Source organism: Cebus imitator, unplaced genomic scaffold (genome assembly GCF_001604975.1).
Source record: "Cebus imitator isolate Cc_AM_T3 unplaced genomic scaffold, Cebus_imitator-1.0 Scaffold306, whole genome shotgun sequence".
Lineage (NCBI taxonomy): Eukaryota > Metazoa > Chordata > Mammalia > Primates > Cebidae > Cebus > Cebus imitator.
In genome coordinates, this window is record NW_016107621.1 from 2546621 (window position 1) to 2563186 (window position 16566).

At 53.1% G+C, this 16566-nt stretch overlaps 2 protein-coding genes across 6 annotated transcripts in view; one reads left to right on the forward strand and one right to left on the reverse strand.

Annotated features, from left to right (window-relative positions):
• The first annotated feature begins 3644 nt into the window (after positions 1 to 3644).
• On the forward strand, positions 3645 to 5502 carry RPS16 (ribosomal protein S16). Of its 2 annotated transcripts, XM_017503031.2 has the most exons (5): positions 3645 to 3797; positions 3937 to 4038; positions 4949 to 5045; positions 5141 to 5188; positions 5291 to 5502. In XM_017503031.2, exons 1-5 carry the CDS (start codon positions 3750 to 3752, stop codon positions 5434 to 5436), a joined length of 441 nt encoding a protein of 146 aa, XP_017358520.1. In that variant the 5' UTR covers positions 3645 to 3749; the 3' UTR covers positions 5437 to 5502. The 2 variants fall into 2 exon arrangements, with proteins under 2 accessions (XP_017358520.1, XP_017358519.1); XM_017503030.2 differs by having other exon boundaries at positions 4949 to 5188.
• A 5823-nt stretch (positions 5503 to 11325) lies between these two features.
• PLEKHG2 (pleckstrin homology and RhoGEF domain containing G2) overlaps positions 11326 to 16566 on the reverse strand; it is a 14414-nt gene continuing 9173 nt past the window's right edge. For 2 of the 4 annotated variants that reach the window (XM_037729484.1, XM_017503036.2), the window contains 9 exons: positions 16447 to 16480; positions 16254 to 16355; positions 16109 to 16156; positions 15992 to 16030; positions 15806 to 15822; positions 14666 to 14839; positions 13326 to 14235; positions 12445 to 13246; positions 11326 to 12342 (listed from right to left, as the gene is read on the reverse strand). In XM_037729484.1, coding sequence (XP_037585412.1) covers positions 11682 to 12342; positions 12445 to 13246; positions 13326 to 14235; positions 14666 to 14839; positions 15806 to 15822; positions 15992 to 16030; positions 16109 to 16156; positions 16254 to 16355; positions 16447 to 16480 — 2787 coding nt within the window. In that variant the 3' untranslated portion in view covers positions 11326 to 11681. Of the gene's footprint in view, positions 13247 to 13325; positions 14236 to 14665; positions 14840 to 15805; positions 15823 to 15991; positions 16031 to 16108; positions 16157 to 16253; positions 16356 to 16446; positions 16481 to 16566 lie in introns of all 4 variants that reach the window. The other 2 variants (XM_017503034.2, XM_037729483.1) reach the window with 1 other exon arrangement.

Genomic DNA, 16566 nt, shown 5'->3' on the forward strand with positions numbered 1-16566 from the left:
AAGAAAAAATAAATACAAAAATTAGCCTGGTGTGGTGGTGCGTACCTGTAGTCCCAGCTACTCAGGAGGCTGAAGCAGGAGGATCCCTTGAACATGGGAGGCAGAGGTTGCAGTGAGCTGAGATCTTGCCACTGCACTCCAGCCTGGCAACAGAGTGAGAGTCCGCCTCAAAATATATATATATTAGCGATTCTTAGTGTCATGTGTACTTGGTCCCAGCTACTCTGGAGGCTGAGGTGGGAGGATTGCTTAAGCCTAAAAGGTTGAGACTGCAGTGAGCTGTGATTACATCACTGGTCACTGCACTACAGCCTGGGTGACAAAGCAAGACCCTATCTCAAAAAAAAGAAAAGAAAAAGACCTTCCTTTCTGAAGTTCCTTCTACCTTCTGTCTTGATTTTATTAGAACAAAATACTTTACTGCCATCTGCTGGAAATTAACAAATATGCAAATCTACAATGTCCAGGATGTGAATATAGTACTGTCTTTGTAGATGTGAAATCCTTGTGCAGTGTACAACGTTCACATCCATACATGGAGGTCCTGTCTATCTTATATGATTGGTGTGAAGAGTAAATAAGCTAACATACTTAAAGCATTTAAACCAATACCTGGCACGGAGTATTATTTACATGTAGCTGTAGTCATCGTCATCATTTGTTGTTATTATATGCCTGTCCTTATTCTTAAGGTATTAGAGACAGCAGTGAGCATAATATATCTGTCAAGGGCTGGGGGCTGGGTCAGGAGCCAGTCCCACTACCTCTTTCCTGCAACATATTCATGTGGTCACACAGCTACCCACCCACATGGAGACCATTAAATTCTCTCTAAACCTCCAGCTGCAGAAAGATGCAAATTCAGTACTCACCAAGAGATCATTTGGGGTGTAGAAAGTGCCCATTCTTGTTTCCCTACAAATCAGGGGTAAGGAGGAGAATCAGATCTTGAAGGGAAAGAGGCTGACCCTTCCTCAAACACATCCCCTATCATGCCCCATCAATTGGCCCACCCCCATCTGCTGGCTCCACTCCCCACTCACTAGTATGTTCACAAGGTCCACAAATAAGTAAAAAGGCTCCCTCCAGCAGAGGGGCATTCCTAGGCCCTTCCAGGGCTGCACAAGCAGGAGGATGATCCACAGAGGCAACATGGACACCTTGCTTATTCCCAGGCCTTCTCTGGTGCTTAGCCTGGGGTTCTGGAAACGAAAGGTACAGGAAGGGGAAGCAGACTGGAAGGCTGAAGTGAATGAGGGGAACTCTCCTCCACCCCCATCCCATCCCCTGCTTGCTCCACTCAAGTCATAGATAATTCAGGGAGTGTGTGCATAAAGGCTGGGGAAAGATGGTGACCCCAGAGTCAGGAGGGCTAAGGTCAGAGGACTCTCTGACTCCCAGGCTTACGGAAGATAGGCGACTAAGCAAGGTGTGAAGCTCAACCTGAAGAGACTGGAGAACCTGAACTCCCCTGTCCAACAGGCCCAAAGGTGGTACAGGTTAGGCTGGGCGTGGTGGCTCACTCCTGTAATCCTCCCAGGATCAAGCAATTCTCCTGCCTCAGCCTCCCGTGTAGCTGGGATTACAGGCACCCGCCACCATGCCCGGCTAATTTTTGTATTCTTACTAGAGACAAGGTTTCACCATGTTGGCCAGGCTGGTCTCAAATCCTGGGCTAAAGTGATCCTCTCACCTTGGCCTCCCAAAGTGCTGGGATTACAGGCATGAGCCACTGTACCTGGCCTCTGTCTCAAGTATTTTGGAAACTTCGTGCTTGTCCTTTTTTGTCTGCGGATTGGTCTCTCTTCCTCTAAATCTGTCACTGGGCATGTTTATGGGGTCTGTCTCTTGACTGTCCCGGTCTCTTCCTTTTCTCCTCCTCTTCTCTCTTGGCCCCTTCATCTCTCTGTCCTCCACATGTGCCTACATTTCTCTGGGCTACGTCTCTGTGTCCCTCTGGGTCAGCCTCTCTTCCTCCCTCCCTCCCCACAGCCTCTCCCGCTCACCCTTTTAGAGCGGGACTCTGGGCTGGATGTTCCATCTGGCCCCAGACCTGCCCTCCAGTGTCTCCCTGTCTCCACCCTCTTTGGCAAGGTGACCCTGTACTGCCAGAGAAACTGAGGCAACTGTGGGCTCCCTCTAGCCCTGAGAGAGGACCCTCTTGACTGGGGAGACTCCTGGTGAAGAAAGAGGCAGGGACATCTGCTGGGGAGCCGGGGGACATCCCAATCCTGGGGTTCCTAAGATGGGGTTGTGGGGCTGGGAATGGAGAATTCTGTGGGGAGGAGGCCTAGTGGAGGGTGACTTGGGGGAGCAGAAAGAGATGGCTGGGAAATTCTAGAGAAAGAGAGTCTAGGGGCCAGGTATGGTGGCTCATGCCTGTAATCCCAGCACTTTGAGAGGCTGAAGCAAGTGGATGACTTGAGGTCAGGAGTTCGAAACCAATCTAGCCAACATGATGAAACCTTGTCTCTACTAAAAATACAAAAATTAAAAAAATAAAAAATAAATACAAAAATTAGCTGGGTGTGGTGGTGCATGCCTGTAATCCCACCTACTTGGGAGGCTGAGGCAGGAGAATTGCTTGAACCCGGAGGCAGAGGTTGCAGTGAGCAGAGATCATGCCACTGCACTCCAGCCTGGGAGATGGAGGGGGACTCCATCTCAAGAAAAAAAGAGATTCTAGGGTGGGGACCTGGAAGAGGTGAATTCTTGGGGTAGGGTCTATGAGGAGAGGGGAATTCTAAGGAGAGGAAAACTCCAGGGGAGGCAATTGCTGGAGAGAGGAGTCTTGGAAGGGAAATAAATTCAGGAGAAAGGCAGATTTTGAGGGATTGGTCTCTGAGAGAGATTTTGTGGATTTGCGGGGTGGGGTGTTCTGGGAAAGGGGCATTTGCCGGGAAGGGAGATTCTGAAGGAGGGAGATTCCAGAGGTACTGGGTCCTGACAAGAGGAAGATTCTGGGAAGGGTGACTGAGGGGACGAGGACCGAGTGGAGGGAGATTCAAGGAAAAGGGGGGGTCTAAGCTGAGGGCTCTGAAGAGGGGCATTTGGGGTGGCCTTCTGAGAGGATTATGGGAAGAGCATTCTGGGAAGAGCATTCTGGGAAGAGGAGAGTGAAAGGAAAGAAATTTTGGTGAAAGGGAGATTCTGGGGGGAGAGGCCCTGAGGGGGAAAGGATTCTGGAAGAGGATCTCGAAGGAGAGGGATTCTAGGGAGGACAGGATTCTGGGAATCCTAAGTCTGAGAATCCAGCCAGATTCCTTAGGGTAGATTCCAAAGGAAAGATTCTGATGGCGGAGGATTCGGGGAGGAGGGAGCCCAGAAGAGAGAAAGAGTACAGGTGGTGGGAGGGTGGGAACTGATTTACAGAAGGGGCGAAGGGAGATTATTAAAGGACCAGAACGCGAAGGAGAGCTGCGGCAATCCCCGACTGCAGAGGACGCGAAGCACATTCCCTCAGCATTCCCCTCAGTCCACACACGACCCTCCCAAGGCCCGCCTCTTTCGCCCACAGGGCTTGTCCTTTCCGCCTCACAGGGCCCGCCCCCTCAGCGCCTAAGTGCCTTCCCACCGCAGATTAGACGCCTCGCCTCTTAGCCGCAACAGAAGCCGTAAAGCTCTCTCTCCTCGCGACACAGCGCTCCAGGCGCCTGCGCAGACCCTGAAAACCGGCCAGGGTGGCCCCGAGCTTTCCTTTTCCGGTTGCGGCGCCGCGCGGTGAGGTTGTCTAGTCCACGTTCACAGCCATGCCGTCCAAGGGTCCGCTGCAGTCCGTGCAGGTCTTCGGACGCAAGGTGAGCCAGACGTCGGATGGGAAGGGGAGGGAAAGGTGAAGGCCGGGGTCTGGGAGAGGCCAGTGGGCAGGAAGCTAAGGGGGAACATGGGAGCTGGAGTCCGAGCTCACGCGGCCCCGCTTTCTCTTGTGTTCCACAGAAGACAGCTACAGCTGTTGCGCACTGCAAACGCGGCAATGGCCTCATCAAGGTGAACGGGCGGCCCCTGGAGATGATCGAGCCGCGTACCCTCCAATACAAGGTGCTGGGATCAGGCACGGGCATTGAGTGGAGGGAGGAGTCTTGGAGACGAGATGGAGCTGTTGAAAACTGAGGGCTGGTATTAACAATGGGATGTTGAAGCTGTGTTGGGTGTAGAAAAGTGGGGTATTTGGTAATAGAGCTGGGCTTTGGTTCAGAAGATGTAAAAGTTGAGATGGGGAGGTTGAAGATTAAGGGTTTGCCTTGAAAACTGGGGTGTTTGGAAGATCACCGAACTGGGGTGGACCTAAAGGGTGGGGGGACATCGGCTTCTTAGTTTTATTTTCACAAGGATCAATGTTTTGATTCTGATAAATCCCAAATGTCTAAAGCAGGGTTTAGACATTGTAAGTGCTCAGTATGTACTAAAATAGCTTGAATTTCATTTGCTTTTTTGAGACGGAGTTTCGCTCTGTCGCCCAGGCTGGAGGGCAATGGCTGGAGTGCATTGGCGCGCTCTTGGCTCACGGTAACCTCCACCTCCTGGGTTCAAGCAATTCTCCTGCCCCGACCTCCCTGGTAGCTGGAAGTACGGGTGCACACCACCACACCCGGCTAATTTTTGTGTTTTTAGCAGAGATGGGGTTTCACTATGTTGGCCAGGCTGGTCTAGAGCTCTTGGCCTCAGGTTATCCACCCGCCTCAGCCTCTCAGAGTGTTGGGATTACAGGCGTGAGCCACTGCGCCCGGCCAAATTTGGGCTTGTTTAAATGCTTGCTTATGAAAGGGGTTCCTCTGCTACTTTTCCCTTCTCTGACTCTGTAGAGGGGCTTGCAGTGACAGCCTGATCCCCATCCTCTAGGATTACTTTGATGCCAGTGGTGGCAGAAGCCACAGAAGCAAGGGGAAGCCCAGTGAGATGGCTGAGCTGCGCAGCATGTAACTTAAATTCATTCCTCCTGTGCCTTTAGTTGCTGGAGCCAGTTCTGCTTCTCGGCAAGGAGCGATTTGCTGGTGTGGATATCCGGGTCCGTGTGAAGGGTGGTGGTCACGTGGCCCAGATTTATGGTGAGTCCTATGAACTGGGCGCCGGAGGGAGGTGGCTCTGGGAGGGAGGCCTTCAGAAAGCTCCCGTACCCTTTAACTTTGTGTCTTCCTCACAGCTATCCGTCAGTCCATCTCCAAAGCCCTGGTGGCCTATTACCAGAAATGTGAGTGAGCATGGGTCCTTCCCATGAGGTGGGTGGGTATGTAGGGATCAAGTCAAGGACTCTGCTTATCTAAACCTTCATCATCCCTACTCTTCTCTCTAGATGTGGATGAAGCTTCCAAGAAGGAGATCAAAGACATCCTCATCCAGTATGACCGGACCCTGCTGGTAGCTGATCCCCGGCGCTGTGAATCCAAAAAGTTTGGAGGCCCTGGTGCCCGTGCTCGCTACCAGAAATCCTACCGATAAGCGCATCCTGATGATCAAAGTTCACCTGTATAATAAAGTTCTTGAGGGATTTTACTGTTTCAAGAACTGCCTGTGGCTTTATGTTGGTAGTGCATGTTTAACCAGACAGAATGCAGAAAACATTCTCGACTTACTGCCAGTCTGGATTTTAACCCTACCCAGAAGTGGTCACACTGGGCTTGGTGTGGATGGGTGAGGCAGAAGGTAGGGGGTCTCTGTCTCTACACCTCCAGTAGAGAGTCCAGTGTGCAAACACAGCTGAGGTGGCAGTGGTTTGGGGCCACTGGTGGCTATAGGCTTTGGTGGATATATGGGTCATTCCCGTATATCACCCATATGGGTGTCTGTTTTTTCAATCCATTTACTGTGTCATAATGGCATATTGGGAAAGAACAGGAAATGTGTAAGATAAATCTTTATGATGAAACAGGGTCTCATTCTTTACCCCAGGCTACAGTGCAGAGGTACAGTCACTAACTGGCCTTGAATTCCTGGGCTCAAAGGATCTTCCTGCCTCAGCTGTGACTCCAGGTTTGGTTTTTGTTTTTCTGGAGACAGTCTTGCACTGTCGCCCAGGCTGGAGTGCAATGGTGCGATCTCTGCTCACTGCTACCTCCGCCTCCCTGGTCCAAATGATTCTCCTGCCTCAGTCTCCCAAGTAGCTGGGATTATAGGTGCCCACCACCACGCCAGGCTAATACTGTATTTTTAGTAGAGATGGGCTTTTGCCATGGGGACCGGGGTCTGCTGGCTGGTAGAAGAGTAGCCAGAGAGGTCATGTCTCTAGTGAGTTTTCGGGTGCTTATTGCCTCAACTTGCTCATTTGCTTCCTTTGAACACCTGTGCTGGGCCATGTGCTCATCTTGGGGCCCTGGGTGACCGCAGCCCTCTTCCCCCTCCCAGGGAGTCACAGATGAGGGGAGGGTTGCTGCCCATGCTGGAGGAGGAGTTGGGCTTCCAAGCACAGTGCATCCTCAGCGTCTTGTATAGGTGCTTGGAAACGGACTTAAGCAAAACAAGCAGATGCTGGAATAAGAGTCCTTAACATTGTTTAAATATTGGTTTCCGTATGCATCCTTTCCCCTAAGGTCACAGTTTCCAAGAACCTATTGATGACGTTAAGTGAGGGCTTGTGGGGTGGCTAATAACTCAAGAAGCTAGTGAACTTAATTGAGGAATGCAGTGATTCCTAGTTCCTAGTTCTCTACAGCCAATAGGGAAGTCCTCTTAAATGCTGACGATGGGGCCGGTCCCGGTGGCTCAGGCCTGTAATCCCAGCACTTTGGGAGGCCGAGGTGGGTGAACCACCTGAGGTCAGGAATTCGAGACCAGCCTGACCAATATGGTGAAACCCCATCTCTCTACTAAAAATACAAAAATTAGCTGAGTGTGGTGGTATGTGCCTATGGTGCCAGCTACTCAGGAGGCTGAGACAGCAGAATTGCTCAAACCCCAGAGGCAGAGGTTTCACTGAGCCGAGATCGTCCCACTGCACTCCAGCCAGGGTGACAGAGCAAGACTCCTCCAAAAAAAAAAGGGAGTGGGTTCACTGAGCATCTAGTAGGTGGTCGTTGGTATCCACATCCCTGTGACGTTGGTGACACAGGATGGGAAAGCTACCCTAGTGGCAAAATAATGTTCTGCAGCTCGCCAAGTTTTGCATTGCAGCCAGTTAACTCGGGTTAACTGGGTTTAGCTGGCATTAACCTAAATATCCCGGAGAGGGCATCGGGCACCACCCTTGTCCTTTCAGAGCCCGGTTTAGCTGCAGCTCTGAAGAGGACTGGGCTCAGAACCAAGGTAGGCCGGCAGGAAAGGTATTCCTGAGGGGGCGACAGAGCTGGGGCCACGAAGCAGCAGTAGGAGTTGGGCGGGAGGGAGGAATGGAATTCACAGACACCAGGAGGAGGTGCGGAGGCAGGCCTGGAGCCCATGGTTTTCTCAGGGGGTCCAGAGACCCCCCTTATTGAAGCTCCTGGCTCTTTCCAAGAGGCACAGCTGGGACACATCTGGACAGGAAAGGGGGCTCACCTCTCCTTCCCAGCTCCTGGTCTTTTAGTAGACAGGCCCCTTCTCCCTCCCTGCCTCCTCGAATACCGGGAATTCCGACCACACTGGGAGCCCAGGCCAGGCCGAGAGCTTTCCTTCAGCTGGGAATGTGCAGCTGGGGCGGAGGAGGGGAGCGCCGGCTGTGGTCCTGACCTTGGGGAGGCTGCAGTGGAGTGGATCACTCCAGGCTGAGGAGTTCACCTCCGCCACCACGGGGCCCCCGGGACGCAGCCCCAGCCCTGGCGGACAGTAGCCAGTCAATAAACAGTAAGTGAGCAGAAGCCAGCAGCTAGCATTTATTGAGCCAGGCCCTGCGCTGGCAACTGTACTCAGCTCATTATCAGAATCCCTGGGGCGTGCACAGCACCAGGCCACAAGCCTCATGCGGGCAAGGCAGTGTTCTCTCTTGTATCCCCACTGGCAAGAAAAGTACCTGGCACAGGACACGCACTTTTATTTATGCATTTTATTTTATTTTTTTGAGATGGAGTTTTGCTCATCTCCCAGGCTGGAATGCAGTGGGCGATCTCCACTCACTGCAACCTCCACCTTCCAGGTTCAAGTGCTTCTCCTGGCTCAGCCTCCCGAGTAGTTGGGATTACAGGTGGCTGCCACCATGCCCGGCTTATATTTTGTATTTTTAGTAGAGATGGGTTTTCACCATGTTGGCCAGGCTGGTCTCAAATTCCTCACCTCAAGCGATCCACCTGCCTCGGCCTCACAAAGTGTTGGGATTACAGGTGGAGCCACTTCGCCTGACCAGGACAGGCAAATTTAATAGTAGACTTGAGCCAGGCTGTGTGGATTTGAGTCTCAGTGCTGTACCTTCCTAGCCGTGTGACTAGGCAAATCCCTTAGCCTCTCTGTGCCTGCCTCAGTTTCCTCACCTTTTTTTTTTTTTTATATGGGGTTTCGCTCTTGTTACCCAGGCTGGAGTGCAATGGTGCGATCTCGGCTCACCGAAACCTCTGCCTCTTGGGTTCAGGCAATTCTCCTGCTTCAGCCTCCTGAGTAGCTGGGATTACAGGCACGCGCCACCATGCCCAGCTAATGTTTTGTATTTTTAGTAGAGACGGGGTTTCACCATGTTGACCAGGGTGGTCTCCATCTCTTGACCTCGTGATCCACCCGCCTCGGCCTCCCAAAGTGCTGGGATTACAGGCGTGAGCCACCACGCCCGGCCCAGTTTCCTCACCTTTAGACTGAGGATTAAAAAACATGTTCGGCCGGGCGCGGTGGCTCATGTCTGTAATCCCAGCACTTTGGGAGGCCAAGGTGGGTGGATCACCTGAGGTCAGGAGTTCCAAACCAGCCTGGCTAACATGGTGAAATCTCGTCTATACTAAAAATACAAAAATTAGCTGGGTGTGGGGGTGGGCACCTGTAAGGAAGCTGAGCAGGAGAATTGCTTGAACCTGGGAGGTGGAGGTTGTAGTGAACCAAGATCACGCCATTGCACTCCAGCCTGGGTGACAGGAACTAAACTCTGTATCCAAAAAAAAAAAAAAAAAAAAAAAATTCAGATTCCCAGCCAGGAATGAATGATGACTCACACCTGTAATCCCAGCACTTTGGGAGGCCAAGGTGGCCAGATCACTTGAGGTCAGGAGTCCGAGACTAGCCTGACCCACATGGCAAAACCCCATCTTTACTAAAATTACAAAAATTAGCTGGGCATCGTGGTGCACGCCTGTAATCTCAGCTACATCTGGAGGCTGAGGCATGAGAATTGCTTGAACCCAAGATGGAGGTTACAATGAGCTAAGATCATGCCACTGCACTCAGCCTGGGCGAAAGCGTGAAACTCTGTCACTGGGCATGGTGGCGCGTGCCTGTAGTCCCAGCCACTCAGGAGGCTGAGGTGGGAGGATCTCTTGAGCTCTGGAGTTCTGGGCTGTTGTGGGCTATGCCAACTGGGTGTCTACACTAAGTTCAGCATCAATATGGTGACCTCTCGGGAGTGGGGGACCACCAGGTTGCCTCAGGAGGGGTGAAGTAGCCCAGGTTGGAAATGGAACAGGTCAAAACTCCCTTGCTGATCAGTAGTGGGATCCCGCCTGTGAATAGCCATTGCGCTCCAGCCTGGGCAACATAGGGAGACCCTGTCTCTTAAAAAAAAAAAAAAAAAAAAAAAGGCCGGGTGTGGCAGCTGGCGCCTGTAATCCAAGCACTTTGGAGGCCAAGGCGGGCGAATCACCTGAGGTCGGGAGTTCAAGACCAGCCTGACCAACATGGTGAAACCCCGTCTTAAAAAAAAAAAGAGTGAAACTCGTCTCAAAAAAAAAAAAAAAAATCAGATTCTCAGGCTCGTGCCCTGGGGTCCAGATTCAATAGGTTCGGACTAGATCCCGTGATTTTGAGTGATGCTCCTTAGCAAGTCAGGGTTTCAAACCTATTTGGAAAGTGGGAGGATATGCTCCCTAAATCCTCTCAATGATCCCAGGAGGCAGGTACTGTTGTCTTCATTTCATAAATGAGAAAACTGGCTCAGAGGGAGGGCGCACACCAAATAAGTAAAGGTGGGACTTGAATCCATAGCCAGGACACCAAGGTGCTTCAGAGAATCCCAAGGGAGTTTAAATAATGTGCTAAAGCACAAGAGGTGGCTGGGTGTGGTGGCTCACGCCTGTAATCCCAGCACTTTGGGAGGCCAAGGCGGGTGGATCACGAGGTCAGGAGTTCGAGACTAGCCTGGCCAACATGGTGAAACCCCATCTCTACTAAAAGTATAAAAGTTAGTTGGGCATGGTGGCGGGTGCCTGTAATCCCAGTTACTCGGGGGGCTGAGACAGGAGAATCACTTGAACCCTGAGCCCAGGAGGTGCAAGTTTTGGTGAACGGAGATTGTGCCACTGCACTCCAGCCTGGGAGACAGAGTAAGACTGTTTCAAAAAAAAAAAAAAAAAGAAAAAAAGAACGAAGCACAAGAGGTTAAGTATTTGATATTTGATGAAAGCAGCTAATATCATCACCAAAGAAACTGCTTAAATTGTGCCACTCACTGGGCGTGCCACTCACTGGGCATGCCACTGCTGGAACAAGGGGCAGACAGAATGGCACATAAAAGCCTTTTGTCTCCATGACCTGAATTATTTTGCTGGGGGAGGGAGCATGTGGATAAACTGTACAGGCTGCAAACTTGGGGGAGGAATGAAGGGATCTGATGTATGTGAGTGGGCACAAGAATTGGGATATTCATGAGGAATTGGTGGGGAGGGTGCCAAGGGAAATCAGACAGATGTGGGACAGACTTATCCCAGAGCCCCAAAATTGATCTCCCCTGTCAGGATGGAATTGTCTCAAGTATCATGATACCAAGTTCCAGAAGAATCCAGTGAGGGAGGGATGGGTGCGCTGATAGACTGAGATGGCTGGTATGTATGGATGACAAAATGAGTGGATGAATGGGCAAAGATGGAAATATGGAGGGAGAGATGGATGGATGAATGGAGAGTGATGGACAGAGAAGATGGTTAAGTGCGATGATGGATAAATGGATGGAGGGATGAAATGCCAAATGGAGGAAGGATGATAAAGGGATGGATGCGTGAATAGGGCAGACAGTTGGATAAGCAAGGCAGACAGGTGAGGTGATGGATTGGACGATGGGTAGATGGAGAGGAAGGCCAGATAAATAGCTGCATGCATCGGTGGAAAGATGGCTGGATGGATAGGTGGGGAGATGGCAGGGTGGGTGAGATGAATGGATGATGTTGGGACACATGAACTGCATAAATTGCCAAGGGAATGGGTTTCTAGGGGTCTACTCGGAGCAAAGCTTTTTAACTTGACTTTCCTGAATGGGCATCAAGCAGTTTATACACTCACTGAAATCACACGCCAATTATGTTGGGACCATTTTCTAATAATTCTCAAAGGAGTCTGAGATTCCCCAAGTGTTCAGAACCACTGATTTGTTCTGTGTCAGACCTTCCCGTTCATTGTCTTGTCATCCCGCACCACCTCCAGAACGGGAAAATACACATCATCGAATGAAATAATCAGTATTAATGACATCCCCTTCCCATCCCTGTGGATCAAGGCAAGAAGGGCCATTCTCTGACGCAGATACCAGGAGCTAAAAAGCTGCAGCAGTTTTGAGGCCTGCGTTCAGCATCTGGACTTCTGGGTCAAGTTCTGAGAGTCTGTGGCATGTGGCTAAAGTCCTTGCTTTTGAGGGAGCTTCATATCCTGGCTCACAGGTGGAAGGTGGCATCGGGAGCCCCCTGGGCCCTGTGAAGGCCGATAGATTCCTGTGTGGAGGTCAAGAGAGCGGGGTGGTTCAAACGGACCTGGGCCTTGGCTGGCCGCAGCCGCCCACCCCCGCCCACGTGGATGCTGACCGTCGTGGCATAGCTGAGCCGCCTGGCTGGGGGAGGTGGTGGCTGGGGCTGGGGGGGCGGTGAAGATGCCCGTGACGTGGGGGCAGAGGACGACCAGGAGCCCCGGGAGGCTGCAGGGGCCTCTCCCCCGGGTCCCTGCCGCCGAGCCAGGCTCTGGCTGATATATGAGGCTGCTAGGTATCTGGAGAGGGCAGCTGCGCTGGGGCCCAAGAGCTGACGGCTGGACGGTGGGGGGCTATGAGGTGGGGTCAAGTCTGAAGACTCCAACCTGGCAACATGAGAGGCTGAGGTGCCTCCTGGTTTGGACAAAACCATGGTGGTCTGAACTGGGGTGGGTAATAGCCCCTGAATGTCTTGGGAGCCTCCTCTTTCAGGTATAGGGGTGGCAGCTGGAACATGGGCATCTGTGAGGCTCTTCTGCTCCAACAAAGGTGTAAGTTTTTGGACCTGTGTGTCTGTAAGGCTTGGCTCCTTAGGTGGAGGTATAGGCGCTGGAGCCTGGCTGTCTGGGAGGCTTCCCTGCTTGGGCAAAGTCGGGATACCTGGAACCCAGATGTCTGTGAGGCCTTGTGGCAGGGGCAAAGGTGGGGGAGCCGGAAGCCGAGTGTCTGGGAGGTCCTGGAACAAAGATGAAGGGGCATTGGCTGGGATCTGATAGTCCAGGTGGCTTCCATGTGCAGGCAAAGGTGAGGTACCTGGAGTCTGAATGTCTGGGGGGTCACACGGCAAGGGTGGTGGGGTGTTCCCTGGGCCCCGGTGGTCCAGGCTGCTTCCACACAAAGGCAAAGGCTGGATGTCTTGACTGCAGACAGGGTCTGGGCCCTGAACTTCCCTGGAACCTCCTTGCGTTGTTAGTGGGATATCAGTTGGGTTCCCGCTGTCTAGGTGGCCTTCTTGCTTGGGCACAGGAGTGGTGGCTGAAACTGTGAAATCAGAACAAATCTCCTTGGGCAAAGCTGGAGTGGTGGGGACGTGGATGTCCACATGGTGTCCCTGCTCAGGACAAAAGGCGGTGGATGGAGCTGGTATATCCACGTGGCTTCTATGCTCAGGCAAAGGAGTGGTGGCTGGAACTTGGATTTCTGGGTGGCCTTGATCAGGGAAAGCTGTAAGAGCCGGCACCTGGAGGTGTGGAGGGACTTCTTGCTTGGGCAAAGGTGTGGCAGCTGGAGCCTGGATGTGCCGGGAACCTCCTTGCTCAGGCAAAAGGGTAGCAACTGAAACGCGGATGCCCGGATGGTCTTGCTTAGGTGAACTGGAAACCTGCAGAACCTGGCCATGCGGGCTGCCTCCCTGCTTCGACAAAGGCGTGGCAGCCTGAACCCAGGCAGCAGGGCCCAGGGGGACAGACTCCTGGGCACACGTCAGCGGGAAGGCCAGCTCACACACCAGCACATGTCCAAAGGCGGGCAGGGGCCCTGAATGCAAAAAGAGGATTGAGTCAGGACCACTACCCCAGCTGGGACCACCTCTGCCAACCACGTACCCAAACCTCACCTGGCTCCACCTGCTCCTGGGGCAGGCAGGGGGATGGCTGGGGTTGGGCCAGAACCCGAGGCCGGCGGCGGGGGGCATTGGCTGATGCCCGAGTCTCCGCCCGCTGCATCTGCTGGATCCGTTCGCTGTAAAGCCGGGCCAGCTCTCGCACTCGCGATGCTGTCCTTTCCGAACTCGGGGCTCCTGCCTTCCCGCCGTCTCCACCCAGATCTGAATCTTCCAGGATCAGAAGTGGCTCTGGGAAGCCTGGCCGGGCCAGCTGCCCCTGCTCCAATGCCTGCCAGGCGCTCCGGATTTCTGAGCAAGAGCGGAATGCCAGCTCATCTGGGAATCCCTGATGTTGGGTGACATCCTGGGGCTGGAAGTCTGGGAATGATACCCCTTCTTCATCCTCCTCTGGCCCTGCCTTGCATCCTGAGGGGGGCTCTCCCAGTTTCCCAGGATTGCTTCCATGGAACAGTCCTCTTCTGGTGGCTGGAGCCTCAGTTGGTTCCTGCAGAGGCCCCTGGAGCCAGGAGTCACAGGGGAGGGCGGGAGTGCTGGAAAGACTGGGGCTGTCGGGGACACTAGGTATGGCTGGAAGGCAGGGCATCTCAAAAACACTGGGAATGTCAGACAGACTAGGAAGGCAGGGACCTTCGGGAATTTCACAGCGGCTGGGAATTTCAGGGAGGTTGGGCACGTCAGGAATTTTGGTAAGGCAGGGAATGTTGGGCATTTCAGCTGCGCTGGAACTTTCGAGCCCTTCCAGGACGTGGAGTGGGGAAGTCCCCCGTTCATCCATCTCCAGCCCTTCCTCCTCCTCCTCTTCTGAAGAGTCCCGGCTGGGCAGGGCTTGGAATGTGAGGCTTTCGCTGTCACCAGGCACCTGGGAGTCTCCGGGGAACTTGGGAATATCATGGGCTGATGGCTATAGTGGGCACAGAGGAGGCCAAATATATCAGCACGGTGGCCGGGCGCAGTGGCTCACGCCTATAATCTTAGCAGTTTGGGAGGCTGAGGCAGCCAGATCACCTGAGGTCAGGAGTTCGAGACCAGTCTGACCAAGATGGAGAAACCCGGTCTCTACTAAAAATACAAAAATTAGCTGGGTGTGGTGGCGGGTGCCTGTAGTCCCAGCTACTTGGGAGGCTGAGGCAAGAGAATCGCTTGAACCTGGGAGACAGAGGTTGCAGTGAGCTGAGATTATGCCACTGCACTCCAGCCTGGGCAACAGAGCAAAACTCCATCTCAAATTAAAAAAAAAAAAAGGTATCAGCATGGGCTGGCCTACCTGGTCCCTGGTCTGTGCACCCAAACCCAGAGGCCCAAGGGCACCACGAATGGGATAGCCAGCTCACCCCTGGATCTCGAAGGCCTCTCTGATTCAGCAGGTCCAGGATTTCTTCAGTGATTGAGGTCCCACAGGGGTCCAGTGCTGGGGGCCCAGCATCCTCCAGGTCCTCAGGGGGTCCAGAGCCTGAAACTGGTGGCTGAGATTCTGAGGGGTAGAGCTCCCCTTCGCTGCCAGCGTGCTGGGAGGGAAAGCAATGGAAGGCAAGGGCTGAGACTCCTCCCTCACATGGAGGAACCCAAGCCCCAATCTCCTTCTTTTTTTTTTTTATTTTGAGATGGAGTCTTGCTCTGTGGCCCAGGCTGGAGTGCAGTGGCGCAATCTCAGCTCACTGCAACTTCTGCCTCCTAGATTCAAGCAATTCTCTGCCTCAGCCTCCAGAGTAGCTGGGATTACAGGTGCCCACTACCATGCCTGGCTAATTTTTAGTAGAGACGAGGTTTCACCATCTTGGTCAGGCTGGTCTTCAACTTCTGACCTCATGATCCACCCACCTTGGACCCCCAAACTTCTGGGATTACAGGGGTGACCCACCGCACCCCAGGTCCCAATCCCCTTCTCTCGTGTGTGTGTGTGTGTGTGTGAGAGAGAGAGAGAGAGAGAGAGAGACTAAAGAGAGAGAGAGAGAGAGACTAAGTCTTGCTCTGTCACCCAGCCTGGAGTGCAGTGGCACCATCTCTGTTTACTGCAACTTCTGTCTCCCGTGCAGCAGATTTTCCTGCCTCAGCCTCCCGAGTAACTGGGATTACAGGCACCTGCTACAATATGCAGCTAGTTTTTGTATTTTTAGTAGAGATGGGGTTTCTCCATGTTGGCCAGGCTGGTTGCAAACTCCTGACCTCAAGTGATCCGCCTGCCTCGGGGCCTCCCAAGTGCTGGGATTACAGGCCTGAGCCACTGTGCCTGGCCATTTTTTTGTACTTTTTATAGAGATGGGGTTTTGCCATGTTGCCCAGGCTGGTCTCAAAGTCCTGGGCTCAAGCAATCCTCCTGCCTTGACCTCCCAAAGTAATGAGATCACAGGCATGAGCTACTGTCTGGCCCCAGTCCCCTTCTCATTCAGACCCAGGATTTTGGACCTCAAGTTCCCTTCTCTATCAGACCCTGAAGTCAAGATGCCCAGACCCTATTTCAAGTTATCTCTTACCTTGAATCCAGGCTTAGCTGAGGATGGAGAGATGAGAGAGAGAAAAGCATTAGTGAGATGGTAAGGGAAAAAGAGTGATCCCCCGTAACTGATGAGGTGAAACGACCACCCTTCCCCCACCCACCCCAGGTATCCCGCCAGGAGACAGACAGGGATGGAGCGGGCTGAGCCGGGGCAGTCACTGACCGTTCTGTGGGAACATGACATAAGCATCCTTCACCGGCTCTGCGGGGAGGACACAGTGATGTCAGGAGTCCAGCTCCCACCCTGATGCCTGGATCACCTTTAGGGGTGAGTGCTCACCAGACTGCCTGCGGCCTCGGCGAATCACAGAGGGCCCAGGAGATGAAGCTGTGGGAGGGAGGGCCAGAGCCCTGTGTGAGCCCAGCTCTGAGGTCCTAGGGAAGTGGGGGCTAAGGGCCGGGACTTGGGGATCCACGTCTTTTACCTGTATTCCTTCGTCCAGGGGTGAAACTTCTAGCATCTCGAGGTCGAGGAGACCCAAGTGGGGGTGTCAGGGGCTCTGGGGAAGGCTTACTTTTGGGGGCACCTGTGAGGAGAGTTTTGGGGCTAACAGCCAACTTTTTCTTGCAAGTAATTCCTCTACTTCCACACCCTCCCAACCCAAGGCCCCAACTCACAGTGTAGGCTGTTTTCAAGGAGAACTTGCTTTGCCTGAAAGACAGGAAGATGAGGGCTGAGATGGGTTGGTCACCACAGGGAAGATGCTTTAAGCACCGTATCATGTCCATTAATGGGTG